We start from the raw sequence: 16,190 nt of genomic DNA on the forward strand, positions 1-16,190 counted from the left end.
TCAGAATTGCACGTTCCCCAAGCGCATCTTGAGGACCATTTTCTTCGTAACATTAACTTTTCCAAGCGTACGCTACTGACAACCAGCATTGCTTGTGGGACAAGGGGGGCGTGTCAAGCCACGGGTTAAGACAATGCGGCTATCTGATTGGCTATTACTGTACGAGTGATTGACAGGTCGGAAAGGTCCATTGAAAATGAAGTCAGCTGTTTAAGAAGTTCAATGCTCGGGGGGAGAAGCCCTCGGAATGCCCGCTAGCTTATGGTTCCGTGATGTACTTCAAATGGTAAATATAACTGAACTGGACTTGGGCAATGAATCTTTCACATACCACTAGAGGGGGGCCCACTTGGATACTAGTACCACACTTTGATGATCACTGGACACGAAAGAGAATAAAATCGGATGAATACAGATAGGGGTCGTCAGATAATTACTTGCATACCACAGAAATCTGGAAGTACGTGCGTCAGCCAGTGAGTCAAAGACAAGTGTCAATACTCGGGCAAAGGCCTACTGGACTTGACGGGTTTGAATGCAGGCAGTAATCGCAGTGGTGCTTGATGACAGGCACACTGATTGCTGTGGATAAAGATGTGGAGAATGGAGAATGTGCCATTTGTTATTACACAGCGGAAAATAGGTGACGATAGCTGAAGAAGGGAAAGGGGTAAAGCGGACAACAAATTCCAAGGCCCGTTTCTTGATTCTTCCTCTTTTCCTTTCGGCATGTCCCGTCAGGGGTCGCCACAGCGCGTCATCTTAGATGTACGCATATTCGTTTGGCATAGTTTTACGCCGGATGCCCTTCCTGACGCACCCCCTCTGCATTTAGCTGGGGAGAGAATCTTACAGCACCTGGTATTCCCAGGCGGTCTCCCATCCAAGTACTAACCAGGGTCAAACCCGCTTAGCTTCCGAGATCTGACAAGATCGGGCGTTCTCGGGGTAGCGTGGCCGCAAGCATTCTGTATTTCATGATTACATTTCTGTATACGTATAATTGGTACACTGTATATAATCACCTCAAAAAGGCCAGGTATGCTTTGTGAACAGGTTGAAGAAAAAAAATGCATTTAGACCTTTAAAATAATGAATATCCATCTTGTTCTTTGGGATTCACAGGCAGCTAAACTCCCATTTGTAACACTTCTTCCAAGGAACAGAGAGAGGTTGTTTGGCAAGCGGTATAAAATTAAAATACAGATTAAAAATGTATTTGATAAATAACGGGCAATGCCAATTTCATTCGTGGGCCTCCGAGCAAACGAGCTAGCGAGCTCGGGGCTGGAGCTAAAAAGTTCACTCGACTGGCGACACTGCTAAAATGTCAGCGCTCTGAGTTGTCTGTGTTCCCGACATAACACACACACATATATGGGGGAAAGTTAATTTTTTTATCAACCATACACCACAGCAGCACACGTCAATATTCAAGCACAAGTTGACTTCAACCAACTCATTTGATTGACAGGTAAACGTTTCACATCACAGTCCAGCAGCTTGGGGGCCAGCCTTATTTTGCATTTAATTTGTTTTATTTAACAGGTAAAAGCTTATTGTGAGATTAAAAAAAAAAAAAAAATCGTTTTCAGCAGAAATTACATAACAGCATGACATAGTATGAGGACAAATAAAAAATAAATACAAATAAAGACTGAAAAAAAATAACAGTGATATTGAAACATACCGGATTTAAAAAAAATACCAACAACGTGCAAATGCTCTTGAGTAAATACGTGTAAGTTTCTTCGTTAAAATTTGGTAGGCTTGTAGACATTTGTTCGGCCACCTCACTGGTGTAATAATTCTTAAACTCTGTCCCCAATGTTTAATGCAAACAGAGCCCGAGTCAATTTTTGAAAAATTAAACATCTTGTACCGAGAGAGAGAGCAAGCGCAACGGATAACACAAATGTACTTCCTCCCCCCCAAAAATTACAATGTACAAACTTAATTACAATGAAGTTTTGATGTTAAACAAACAGCAACTTAGTACAATGATGTACCAAGCATGTTCAATTTACAAGAAGTACATTTAGCAAATGAATTTATGGATGTACGGAAACATGGGGAACGACCGGTTAGAGCGTCTGGCTCAAATTTCTGAGGACCGGCATACAAATCCGGGCCCCCGTCTGTGTGGAGTTGCCGTGCCTGCATGGCTTTTCTCCGGACACTCAGTTTTCCTCCCACATTTCAAAATCGTCCATCAATTGAGACTCTAAATTGCTTGTAGGTGTGAATGGTTATTTGTTTCTATATGCTGTGCAATTGGCTGGCGACCACCTGCCCGAAGGGAGCTGCGTTAGGCTTTAGCACTCCACCGGACCTTGTGAGGATAAGCGGCTTGGATAATGGCTAGAAGGTTTTATTCCGCACGTGTGCCTGTGCTGCTTTTCCAGCAGGTGGCAACATCCTCCTTTCATGCACGCACACAGGCGGCACACAAGCAGGTGAAATATGGAACGGATGAACGATTCATGAAACTGATCTCAGTTGGTGAACCAAGTCGCATTGTAAATCACAAGGCACGACTTACCAATATGTTGTGATATGCGTAAACCTTAATTGAAGATTCTTTGATACAATCGGGACCATTCTAAACCTCGGACGACCATATCCACCATTTGCGTCCCACGCAAAAGCTTTTGTATTTTTTTTTTTTCTTCCAACTGTAGCTTTTGACTTGTAAACATTTAATTTTATTATGCTTTAACGTTTCATTGTCCCCTCCCACTGCCCTAAAAAGCAATTCTTGTTGTTTTTTTTTATGCCTGAAACCAGAATGGTTGTGTAACTCGAATTTCCCTGAAAATATTTTTATGAATGCCTTACATATACGTCAGCTGTCCATTAGTCCACACATAGTATAAAGTTCACAGGGCAAGTGGTTGGACAGCAGTTGGATTGATGAACTTTCCAATTCATTTTTCATTCAATTCATTAATTTTGAGAAATGTTTACTCGGAAAGTTCGTGCCCCTGCAGATTTTCCACCTGGTCATCACTTCTCACGTGAGATCCAGGAAATTAGCGACATTTTGTGAAGACGATACGGTGCTCACGAGAACTATTTCTTGCCATTCCTGGTGAAGTTTCTTCTCTGTCAGACTAAACTGAATAACATATGGTGACCCTTCAATAAATCACAGAACAAATATCTCTTGCTCGCCTTTCACATATAAACACCCAAAGGAATGGCTGTAAAAGGTTCACAGCGAGAGCGGACATGAGATCGTCGGGATACCGACGTTGGTTCTTTCTGTCCCAAGCCTCTTTGTAAAACGCGCTTATCTGACATAGCGAAATATCATCCATGTTCTTTCAGTGTCAACCAAGAACTATCAAACTGACGGGCTGCACCGTGAACCTCGGGGACTCTCATGAATATTGCATCAGCTGAGTTTACGTGTTTGGATGCGGCGATCATGGATGCTCTGCAAAGTCAGTTGAGCAAGTGAAAAGAAAGCAATCACATTGTTAACATTACAGTACACGGCGTTTACTGGGCTCTGCCTTTGTTTCCATGACTAAATGCTTCACATTTGTTGCAAAAGACACTTCATAGCATTTCATGTGTTACACAGCCATATTGACTGCGTAATGAAAGATTTCATCTCTGCTGCTCTTGTCATTTTTTTTTTTTCCATACACAGTGTTTGAAGGGGGGGGAGGGACGACGAGAAAGTCGGGGCAGGGAGGTCACACAGCTGCAAGCCAACAGTTGATCCTGTCCCCGGAAACAGGTCAAGGAGTTGTGGCCAAAAAAAAAAAAAAAAAAAAAAAAAAGGTTCTGACCCCTGGGGAGAAGGAACAGACTTCACAAAGAGGTACATCTTCAAAAGCTAAGACCCCCATCAGGGGAACTGCCCCCCCCCAAAAAAAAAAAAAAAAAAGTTGGGAAAATAAACCCGTTTGACCTCTTTCCTCAGAGTCTGAGTTTCCCCAGGTGTGTAGTTTAACCTCTTGTATTGTTGTCTGATTTGTAGGCGCAGTTCGTGTTTAAACAGTCATGCAGACATACTGGCCATTTTCAACAGATTTAATCAATTTTTATCATTTATATTAAGCGTTGAGTAGAAATGGCTACACCCCAGATGTCTCTGAAAAACAATTCTGCAAATGTTGTTGTTATTGTTTTTAAGGGTGGTTGTAAAAAAAAAAATGAGCAAATGCCTGTGACTCTCAGAAGATAAATGCGATCATTTAAAACTGCAGTTTGTAAAAATAAAATATTGTTACGAGATGAGGATACTAGGAGAAAAATACCGATGACTGTAAATTGTAGTGTGACACCAATGTCACAATTAAATCAAATCGAAAGACTATAAAAGAAGCCATACTTGATGATAACTGATAATAAAACGCTAAAATTAATAGAACTGGTCGCAACGGGCCAATTAGTAAATTAATGTACTTCCAATAAATTTGTTGAAATATGAAACGCTGCACCGGTCATATTGTGAAACACTATTGTATTGATTTTATGTCTGAAAGGTGCGAGATTTCATTTCCACATAGGGATGAACAGACTAAATATCCTGTTCAAATAGTTTGGTTAAAAATAACCCAATATGGGTTACCTTTAACCGAATTACCCGGTAACAAAGGCACTGACCACAACTTGGGTCAATCTGACCCCCCCCCCCAAAAAAAAAAAAAAAAAATGAGCTCTTCATTTGACCCAACTTTTTGAGTTAAATGAATAATCCAACTATTTGGGTAAGGATAACCCATCTTCTTTGTTTTATTCATATGACCCAATTTTTTGGGGGGGGTTCAATGAATAACCTATTTGGGTCAAATTGACCCTTTTTGACCCAGCTTTTTGGTTTCAATGACAAGGGTTAGGGTTAAAATAACACAACACTGTAGTTGTTGTTTTATAATGTCTATACATTATGAAACAATAGTCTACGGTTTAAAAATGATGAAATGATAAAGCTGTTATATTGACTACAACATAGAGGGTTCCAGCAAAAAAGAAAACATTGTAGACATATTCAAAGTTCAATAATTCTCCAGTTGAATAAAAAAAAAAATAAAGCAACAAAGTGACAATTGGGCTAAATAAACAGCAAGACTATATTTCTTCTCGAAAAAGTATTTTGTAGTGAGTATTCATGACATACGAGATAAAATAAAATTGATTCATATTTCCAAAAGGTCATCAATAAAGTGTTCAACTATACTGTGTATTATGGGGAATGTAGTTTGCATTTGTGTGCCTGCTCCTGTGTCTACATAGTACATCTCATTTACAGAATAGGATGGCCCAACGTATATAATCCAAAAATCTGCATTCTTCGACTCATACACATGCAGTTATGACGCGTTTTGTATGAGACGAGGTAAACAAACATTTGAAAAGAGTTTACATAACAGACGAGGTACAAAGTTCAGCTCGACATGGAGAGTGAGATGAGGACACCTCTGAGCTACTGCCACTGTGACAAATATTACTGCTGAGGGGTCTCCGCGTGGGCAAAGAACTTAGCAAAGTATCGCGATAATGCTGACAAATTCATGGCGCAGTTGTTGAAAAATGGATAAAAGTCTTCTGGTCCCACTGGACAAGGGAGGACACTAATTTCTTTCCAAAATCTAATTATTTATACATCTCTGTTGTGTTGAGACACTTATTTTTTGGGGGGGGTTGGGGGGTGGGGGGGGGGGGGGGGTCAGGTCAGTATACGTACACACATGGTGTCTGCTGGTGTCTGGACCACAAGCTGAGGTCAAGGAATCAAAGTGTGAGTGCACGCAGACAGTCAATTGTCAAGTTTTACACATTGACCCCAGGTTCAACTTGTGACCCCCCCCCCCCCCGCCCCTCCTTTATGTTTGCCGCCACTTCAGCAATTAGAGGAAATCGAGAGGTTACTGGTGGTTCAGGCTCGATAAGAATCTTGAAATGGAGAAGTTCACAGAGGAGAAGGGTGACGGGGAGTTTAAAGAGTGCAGTCAGTCATGGGGAGGATTTTAAAAAAAAAAAAAAAAAAAAAGGAAGTCAGGGCTGAAGGGAACTGTGCTGCTTTTTCAGAAGTGCACAGCAGACAAAAAGCCCTTTGTTTGCTCACTGGATTTTATATTCAAACCAAGTAGCTTGAACTTGTCTCCTATGAAAGCCTGCTTTTGTCAAGGAAAACAGCACAGCAACGTATGACACTCTCCACTACCCAAAACAATTGAAAAGGTACTTTCAAATGTGTTGCGTTTTTGCACGGCAAATCGTTGCACATTTACCGTACATCTGGTGACCGACACATGTCTCCCTTCCCTACGGTGTCTTTCCTGCCTTTGTTAACATTCAGCACTAGCGGGCAGCCGCCAATTCAGGAGCTGTTGTTTTGGGAGCGAATACAGGACGTCCGCTCGCTTCGCTTTAATAAAAACGCTCAGTCTTTGGTGATGGACTTGCTGCTTGACTTGGATGTCCTTTAAGATGATAATCTTCACTGTAAACACCAGTCTTATTCGCATGCAAGGTGCTCCCGCAAGGGAAGGCCGAAGTTTGGCCAGAGGATTTTTGGGAGTTACAGTTTTCACTTTTTTTTTGGTGGTTTTAATCCAATTCAAATTGTTTTTAAAAGTTTGTAACAAGAGATCGCACATTAAGATATTTTAAATTCAAACACACTCAAAATTCATTTGGAATGTTCCGAAATATCACACTCAGAGGTTGACGTCAATTCGGCTGTAGCGGGTTAACGGTGCCATTCACACTCGCCATTTTTCACATGGACTTAATTTCTTTTGCAGACCAAGAAGCGTGCTCCAGTTAAGTTTTTGGTGGCTGAAGGGTGCAAACCAGTTGAAATTCATAGGAGGATGTCAACTGTGGATGGTGGTTGAATAAAACGTCCACGAGCGGGGTAAATTGTTTCAAGAATCACGGAGCAGTGTTGTGGATGAAGACAGGCCTGGGAGGCCTACAAAAGTGAGGTCTCCTGAGGTGAGCGAATCAGTCAATGACCTCATCCAGTCTGACAGAAGGGTGACGGTGGATGACATTGCAAGTACTTTGAGCTCATCTGTTGGCACAGCACACAAAAACTGTCCACGATGACCTTGCCTACTCGAAGGTCAGCTGCTGGTGGGTGCCAAAGGTGCCTACTGCAGAGCACAAACCGCGGATGGTCGAGTTGTCCCAGCAGTGTTTCTCCCTCTTTTGAGAAAGATGGTGATGACTTTTTTTTTAAGAAGGTGGTCACATATGGGTTTGGCACTTGAGCCCCAGTCCAAACGGCAGTCCATGGAGTGGAAGGACGCAGGCTGTCTAGTGAAGAAGTAGTTCAAGTCCCAGTGATCCATGAGGAAGCACATTTTTTCCCTCCTTCAAAACAAGGTGACATGCCCTCTTTCTTGGACTTTTCTAAATGAAGTCCTCTGTAAAAAAAAAAAAAAAAAAAAAGTTTGAGCATCCTTGTTCACTACACAGTGACATACATTTTTAATATATACTCCTGGTGTCTGCAAATCTTGTCAACCTCTTAAATTATAAAAATGAAAGTGCATCACAAGAACAATGAACAAGAGCAAAAATGCTTTTGAAAATGTTAGCCCTTTTTTACGAAACACTGTTTGGGTTTTGTGTATTTACTGAATGTTCATCCATGAAATCTTGGTTACAAGAGGACGAATGCCAGATGGCAGAAGAGTGAAAGTGGTTCGCCTGCCACCTCACTGGGTTTGGATCTTGGCTGAAACCTGCTGTATGGCATTTGCATGTTCTCCCCATGCTTGTGTGGACATTGGCAAGCTATGACTTCCCCCCACATTTCAAATACACGCATTTTAGGTGAATTAAAGAAATAATAAATATGATATACATTTTATATATATACTTTGTTTTGTATTTTTATATGTGCCTTATGATTGACTCACCAGTCCTGGGTGTACTCTGCCTTGCCCAAAACAAGCTTACCCACCACCCAAACGAGGACAAGTGGGATAGTTATGGCATTCTTAATTGAACATTAAGAATTCATCAATTGTATGGAATAGATTAGATAAATGCAAAAACAACAAAGTGCTGTTGATCATCACGCATCCCAAAACATTTGACCCAGTTCAAAGGAAATGCTAATCAATACTTGGGAAATGTATCAACTTTTGATCTTGAAGAAAATGCAACTTTTTCTATCTGTAATTATTGTGCCATTTATCAAAATGAAATAATTTGGGGGATCATTACTGACCTGAAACAGGAGTGGTTTAGTCTGATTTGACTTCAGTGAGACAAAAAAAAGAAACGTGTGTTTCCTAGGAATGCCTCAACATCTCCGCGGAAGAAGTAGATGAAGTGGCCAGGGAGATGGAAGGCTGCACTTACCTGCTAAGAGCTACTGACCCCGTCCGTGACTTGACCTTTGATAAGCACAAGAAAATGGATAGAAGGATGGGCAGAGAGTTACATCACTGGTCGCTGACGGGAATGGAACCTTTTTCATTACGATAGAAATTGGGTGGAATGGTTGTTTAAAAACGATAAGCGATGAGATTTTATGTTGTGCCCTCTTTGTTGTGATTTCATAAAATTCAACATACCAACTCGTTGGTTGATCTGGATTCAATTCAATTCCAGTTATGCAAAAACTTTTTTTGTTACTGTGTGGATCCAGCCTGGGGTCAGAAAACTTAGCTTCGTGTATGCTAACAGCTACATTTCTAAAGCACGTGCGTGAGCAGTTATGCACACGGCCATTAAGAGGAAAACGCTTTTATGTCCATAAAATCCCAATCCAATCATTTTAGACGTTGAAGTGGCCGTGAGCAGAGCTGTCCATATGATTTTGGAAACAACTCGGTTTTGTCGCATTTAGCTACATTGTTTTTCTCCATAGTAAGCATATTCGAAGAGTCACCAAAAGGTCTCCAATGAAATTTGGTTTTTCCATTGGTAACGTTCAGCTTCCCAATGACTAGGACGATACGGTCCCGCCACCCAGTGCCTTTTTGAGTCCCCATCAGGTCACCATTTAGTGTCAGTCCAGTGAATATATACGAATAGGAATACGTGACAAACCTACTTCTGAAAGGCCAAGTAGAAAAAGTGGAAGAACATTAAACTAGGTCATGCATTTTAAAACTTTATTTCAGAGATATCAGTGCAAATGAACACCCAAAAAAATGAAAACATAAAAAAATGAATTGTTTCAGTTCTTCACATGAATAGAAAGAAACACCCTTTCTTTTTGTATTTGCAGCTACAAATTCTTAGATGCACAATGCAAATCTATGATTGTATGTCAATTCTTCACTCAAGCCCTTCCACAGAGCTTTGTTGACCAGTAACTCAAAAAAAAAAAAAATCACAAAAATATTCAATGCACGATTATAATCTTCACATATTTTCAATCAACTTGTTCAACAGTCTGTAGTTATTTAAAGAAAGCATCTTCTAAAAGAAACTGATTTTTTTTTTTTTTTTAAAAAAAAGAGACCTATTTTTAAGACTTAACTTTTCCCCCATCACCAATGGGGATACACAGGTAGTTCCCATGCGTCTGCATGCAACAGGCAGCAGTGAGGAGAATCTGACATTATTACACAACACAGCGCAGAATAAATTTTTACCACATAGACACATGCAAAGAACAAACCATCGAACCAAAAAAAAAAAAAAAAAAAAAAAGGGCATAAACATCCTCTTTGTATATACACCGGTACGCATATAATTTGTATTTACATATCAGCGCCAATAAAAACTAGGGTAATATCTTTGCTTAAACATTACAAAATAGTCATCTTTCATACTGAAAGTACTATTTACACATACATTTACCATTGTGAAAGTATCAATAACTGAAGAGACGTATATTTAAAAAGATCACAACAGTAAGTGGAGAAAATGGCATGTCAAAGGAAAATGACCAAAAAAATACAGCATAGTCAACAGTTTGAAAACAACCTGTGGTCTTTTCTTCATTATCATCATGCAGTTTTTTGACATTAAGAAAGAAAATATCAAGAAACAAGCCACAAAAACCTCGGAACCCAGAACGGTTGAAAATGGATGGGTGGAGGGGAATCACTGTCAATTTTATAACAGGTAACAGTGACTTTTCTTTTTTTAATCACATGCCATTCTAAAATTCTGTAAATGACAAGTATTTGGCTACAATAGTGCAAACTCTGGGTGCTCCTTGAGAAGAAATTAAGAGTAAAAGCCAATGTGCTTATTAATCAAACTTTGTGCACAAATATAAATAATGTGTGGTCAGCTTAGTTTTTCAGATTTTGCAGAAAACCACACATGCGCCGTGGTACCAAATTACTAGAAAAGCACACAAGTCACTATCACATTTCCCTGAATTTGCACTGTGGAAAATAAAAAATGTGACCAATAAAATTTGTTGATAAAGTCAAACGCCATCATTACATTACAATACACTTAGAGCCTTAAGTCAAAATTGAACAAAGTTACTCAACAACACTTTTTTAGTCAAGATCCTGTCAAATCAATCATGTATGCTGTTATAATAGCGCATTGGTACTATCCTGTTGAAACTGTTGTGATGCAGAAAATCCAACTGCGACCTTCTTTTTTTTTTTTGGGAGCCATCAATGTTTTGTATGGTGGACGACATAGGAATGGGGAAATTCCAAAGTGATGTTATATAAAAGAATCAAAAACATCCAATCATTTTGACAGACTTTCAGACAGAAATTCTAAGCAAAACTGAACAATTGTAGCGAATGACAGGGCATGGAAAAAATACAATAAAAATATCCAAGGCTTGACCATAACTGAGTTATTTTGTGAATTTTTTTTTCCAGCAATACAGTTAACCAAATATACACCTTTGCCGTACTAAATGACTATGTGTGCAATTTTTACTAGCATTGTTTTTTTTTTTTTTTTTTTTCTTTGTTTCATTTGTCTCTCTCGCTGTCAAACAATTTGGCAAGCAGTTGAAAATCAACATGGCAAACAGTTTGGAAAAAAAAAAAACCAACAAAAAAAAAACAAAAACCCAAGAAGACTCAATCATTATTCATGTCATATTGGATAATACAACTTCTATTCAGATGACTGAGTCAGCCTCTGGTTGTCCTGGCTGTGCTTGTCATGGCGCTTGGTTGGTGATTGTGAAGTGGAGCTCAGGCTTTGTTCAAAGGCATGCACGTCACTGATTGGCTCTTCTTTAATTTTCATGACGGACTGAGTTCCTTCAGCCTGATTCTTTACTCCCTTCCTTAGCTGAACACTGCCCTTTTGCAACATGTAATACAGGATTGGGTTGGAACGTGACAGCCGAGGAGAATCTGGGTTTGAGTCACAGCCTTCATCGTTCTCCTGACTACTCCAGTGAACGTGGCTCTCTGGTTCCTGTTTGACAAGAGTCGGTGGGTCTCTCTTGTGTGTGCCTTGCCATGGTGCTTGGTGATGAACCCGGGGGCTGGGAATAAGGCTGTCACCTGCAGCGGGTGTGGGCAGTGTTCTGACGTTACTTGAAAGCCCTGAGTTGAGCGAACCGTGAGGATGCCAGCTGGGCAGGTGGAGGAAGCTGTGGTTATGGGCAGGTTGACAGAGGATGTTGCCATTAGACTTACTATTGGAAGGGCTGGGTCCTCCACGGTGCTGCTGGGACAACTCTTTCAGGCAGTTGTCAGAGAGCAGCAGCTGTTTGAGCACATTGAATCCGCGACTCTCCCTGGTAAAAGTTTCTCTTGGTGGGCTCTTGGCTGAAAACTCTTCTTTCGGAAGCCTCTGCTTGTCAGAATCAACCTGAGCACCAAGAGGGGTAAAAATGTTTGTGTCACCCCTTTGAAATACTCTTGGAGAATTGGCATTGTCCAAACTGTCAGTCTGATTGGAACATAAGCGTCTCTTCTTAGGACTGGGGCTAGGGTACTCTTTCCTTTCCTCTTTTACCTGTTTGGGTTGTGACTCAGTCTGGACAACAGAACTGGTATAGTATGTAGCTGTCTGATGTTTAAGCAACTGGCTAAGTAGACCATATTTTGCAATAACCTCAGCTGGTCCAGGTTCTGCTTTTAAGTCTGCGTCTGACAGGGAGCTACGTTTTTCAACGGCGCTCCGTCGACTTCTGTTGATTAAGTCCTCAGACATGGCTGACGATGGGCCACCCCCCTCCTCCGTTTTGACCCTTACATCAACAGCGGACACATCAGCGCTATCATAGACATTTGAGACACTGGGGCTTCTGTCATTACTCGTTCGTTCCAACTCTACACTCCTTCTGCCACTCCTTTCAGGTCTGTCTTTGCGGCTGACTGAAGCAGCAGTTGAGCCTGCCCCTAGAAGCAGCTGCAACACAGTGCGCCTCTCCAAAAGGTTCTCTATCTGTGAGGGAGGAGGAAACACATCCTTCCTATTTAAAGGAGCGCCACTTGCAGGTATGTCAGCAAGTGGCGTGGCTGTGGTACTCCGGTTGATTGGCGCATTGAGTCGTTCCAATAGGGATACGGGCCTGCTGGTATCATGGTCCTGACCCAACACTTTGCTGGATGGGATCGGTGGGGAGGATGAAGCAATTCCAGATTGAGCCAAGTTTTGTAACAGTTTACTGGCACTAAAGGCGGGCTCTGAACCCTTCTCAACAGGGAATGATTTTGACTTGCACAAATCCAATGGGCTTGACTGGACTGGGGGAGAGGAAGGATTGGGGGAAAATGTACCACCTGGGTCCCGACTATGGGAGCTTGTAGCCTGAGCTGGAACTACAGGCTTATCTGTTGGGCTTTTTGTCCTGGATTCCTCCCAGGACACAATGTTAGGTTTACTTCGAGACATGGTGGCCATAGTTATATCAAGTGGCAAATCCTCACCTGTGTTCTTATTTAGTAGATCACTATTTCTGCGCTCAAGCAGAAGCTGCATGAGTGTTACCTTAGATTGGGATTTTATGTCCGGGTTAATTTCATGCTCTTTGTTCTTCACTGTGTTTGTTCCTGTTGTCTCAGGCTTCCACTTTTTTAGTAAAGATTCTGTGAGTTTATCCAAGGAGGAGGTAGAACTAGATGAAGAGGAATATGAAGAAATAGTTTTGGGGGGAGAAGAGACACCAATGGGTGGCACTGAAAAGACTGCATTAGTTGGTGGAACAGATAAATGACAAGAGATCGTTGTTGCATTGGAGGAAACAACTGTGGAAGAAGTGGAGACACACGTTGGAAGGGTGGAAAACGTAGCAGAAGAGGTACAAGGGGTGCAAGGTTTTGGCCCTGTATCTTGTTTTTTGGCCCTGTTTCGCATAGAGAGGTCCATGGGAGAACATCTTGAGTAGGAAGTCTCGGCATCACTGCTGTCCTTGGTCAGGCTTTTCTCGTGGATGGAACATTCACTATCAGATGTAACTGAAGAAGAGCCGCTTGGGAATAGAACACTACAGCTATCTTCCAGGTGTCCATTTTTTGTCAGTTGCCTCTGGTTGTTGTGGTTGTTGAGTAGCAACAGCAGCAAACTGCTGCATGTTTGGGGGGGTCGAGTTGGTCGTGAGTCAAAGCCTCGCTTCAGGGGTTGGGTGTGAATGTGGCTCAGAGGATGTGGGGGAGTTGGTGAGGAGCTTTGGGAGTGCCCGCAAAGCATAGGGGGACTCCGTGGACTGGATGAGGCCATTCGAGGGAGTGTTGTTGTTAGTGTGTTTGTCGTTGTCAGTCCATTTTGGGTTGTTAGAGAGTTTAGTGTCTCTGGACTCGCTGGCAAATTTCTGCCCACACTAGGAGGTCTTTTGTCAAGTCCATGTTGCTGGTTTGCCATGGCAGTGAGTCTTTCACTAGCAGATCTTCCCGAGAGCTGGGCTTTGAGTGCATGCTCTCTGGAATATTGCTGGAGATGAGCTTCACTGGACAACAATAGGGCGAGCTGGCTGCAGGCAACACTAGGCTTGGGCGAAGGGGCTGGACTGGAACGTATTTTCACCATGTTGGCAACAGCCTTCAAACGGTCTGCACACGATACTGATTCAGATGCTGCTGTTGCAGAAGGGGGTGTGGCACTGTGTGCTGCTCGGGGTGATTCTGGTGGTCTGTCATGACTGTGTCCCCGGCGACTGTAAGGGGTGTTGCTGTGGTTTTGCAGTTTGCTCTTCCTCATTAATCCCTTCAAGCGGCTGGTGGCTGTCCCATACACTGGGAGTGGCTCCTTATCTGCAGGTGGTGCAGTGCATGGAGTGGAACATTCACTTGGTGGCTTGTTTGTGTGCTGAGACATTGCCACATTCTGAAGTCGTGAACTGAATGACTGAAGCAGGGAAGCCAAAAGAGTACTCTCACCACCATGAGGGGAATCCTCCTGTGACCCATTCTTCGGCTCTCCTGCTTGGCCATTAAGCACCACCGGTGGTGAATTCAAACAATGGTTGCCTGGATCATTCCAAGTCCCAGAGCGCAAGAGGCGGGCCTTCTTCAAGTGCTGTGAAGCACCGATGGTCGGTCCATTGGTTCCAGCCTTGGGAGCTGTGGGTCCATGAGTAGGCAGTTGAAATGGACCACCCACCTTGTCTCCCTGATCTTGGTTGCTGTGGGCAGCCTCAGACCTCCTGCTTGCCGTGGCCCCAGGCCCGGCCACCACTGGATGCATTAGTAAACCTTCCAGATAAGTTAAAACAGCTGAATCTTTATGTGTCTCAGGGCCAGGCTCCTCCCCATGAGTCATGTTCAATACCAGGATCCCCTTGTATGGTTCAGCAGTGCTACACGGAAACAAATATTAACTAAATAATCTGGTTGACAGTGCCATGCACTTCTTAAGTACCCAGATAATGTGACCAGTGTCTCTGGTGGACACAGTCACCACTGTGGTGAAAATTCAGCCATGGTTACAGGTGATCCAGGCAACACTCTATGTCGCAGACTGTCAGAATATATCCCTCTATGTTTGGATGAGGAAAATAAGGAGTCCACGGAATATTGCTGGAAAGATGTTTACACATTCCATGGCTCTTGGGTGCCAGTGGCAACTTTGCACATCTCACATCGGGGGACCTGTTGGACACGGGGAGAGACAAAGAAAATAAGGATTGTTAAAAACAGAGATTGGCAAACCATTACATCACATTCATTTCACTACCTTGTCTGCCACCATTGTTACTTAACAACTGACTCCCTGAGCAACAATGTGCCGTGCCTAAATTACCAAATGGACGACAAATGTAGATTAGCTGTGATTGGATTCAACTACTACTACTACTACTACTACTACAGCTCAACACCCTACAAACAAGTCTTGAAACATAAGGGCCTTGTGAGCGAATAATTCCTTATGCATCTTGTCATTTCACTGGATTATCCCCCATCACTACATCCTGCTCCTCATGTACATGAGCAGCAGCTCACACGATCCAACCTACAGCCTAAATAAACAAAGCAGGAACCATCCGCCCACTCACACACTATAATTATGCTTAGATATACCGTATACATAAATGTGTAAAAGGACTAGGATCCTCAAGGTACTAGAAAAGTACTGCAATAGTTCGCTGTGAAATATTAAACCACAAATCACATTTTTTGTCCTGGTTCCTCTGCACAGTTTGGCAAAAAACAGGCAAAGAGTGCTTCCTTAGGCACAATTAGGGACTCCTGCAAAATGTGTACAGTTATGTATATGTATAGGGAAGAGACAAACACAATGCAGTACACGTCAGTGTAATTCATCCATTTTCAATCAGGAAAACCGTGGTCTAATCCACAATTCCTTCGAAGTCCCAGTTGAGATAACTGTATGAATCTGACACCTAAAACAAAAGAATTAAACATTATGCAGTATATTAAAGCAACTAAACCACAGTTTACTTTCATGAAACAGACTGGCGAACAGAGATTTACACGAATGTTACAGTACTTTTAAACCTTCAAACAACTCCTACTTTCAACAGCACTAATTAGGACAAATGCACATACAGATGATACTTCTCACAACAGAATGTTGGTGGTCAGGCCACATTTTTATCCGTAATGATGCATGGACAGGAATGCAACCTTCATGTTATCTGTCGTGTTTATATCAACAAACAATAGCAAGTCCAACAAACAAAACTTAATTTTGAAGGCACAGAAACTGAATTAGACTACTTGCTAACAGCATGTGCGCGTGTAAGTGATTTATCTGGGGTGTTGAAGGTTGCTGGTGTATCAGAGGTGTGCATCACACTACACCACTGACACTGGATGTGCAATGTGCCAGTTACTGTGACAGTGGCGCAGCCCTGGGAGACC

At 42.2% G+C, this 16,190-nt stretch overlaps 1 protein-coding gene and 1 pseudogene across 2 annotated transcripts in view; both read right to left on the reverse strand.

Annotated features, from left to right (window-relative positions):
* Positions 1 to 846: 846 nt before the first annotated feature.
* On the reverse strand, positions 847 to 965 carry LOC133492325 (5S ribosomal RNA; annotated as a pseudogene).
* Positions 966 to 10,953: 9,988 nt separating this feature from the next.
* Positions 10,954 to 16,190, reverse strand: part of nrip1b (nuclear receptor interacting protein 1b) — a 50,000-nt gene continuing 44,763 nt past the window's right edge. For both annotated transcript variants that reach the window (XM_061804011.1, XM_061804012.1), the window contains exon 2: positions 10,954 to 14,957. In XM_061804011.1, coding sequence (XP_061659995.1) covers positions 11,029 to 14,628 — 3,600 coding nt within the window. In that variant the 5' untranslated portion in view covers positions 14,629 to 14,957 and the 3' untranslated portion in view covers positions 10,954 to 11,028. The remainder of the gene's footprint in view (positions 14,958 to 16,190) is intronic.

The sequence above is a fragment of the Syngnathoides biaculeatus genome, chromosome 18 (assembly GCF_019802595.1).
Source record: "Syngnathoides biaculeatus isolate LvHL_M chromosome 18, ASM1980259v1, whole genome shotgun sequence".
Lineage (NCBI taxonomy): Eukaryota > Metazoa > Chordata > Actinopteri > Syngnathiformes > Syngnathidae > Syngnathoides > Syngnathoides biaculeatus.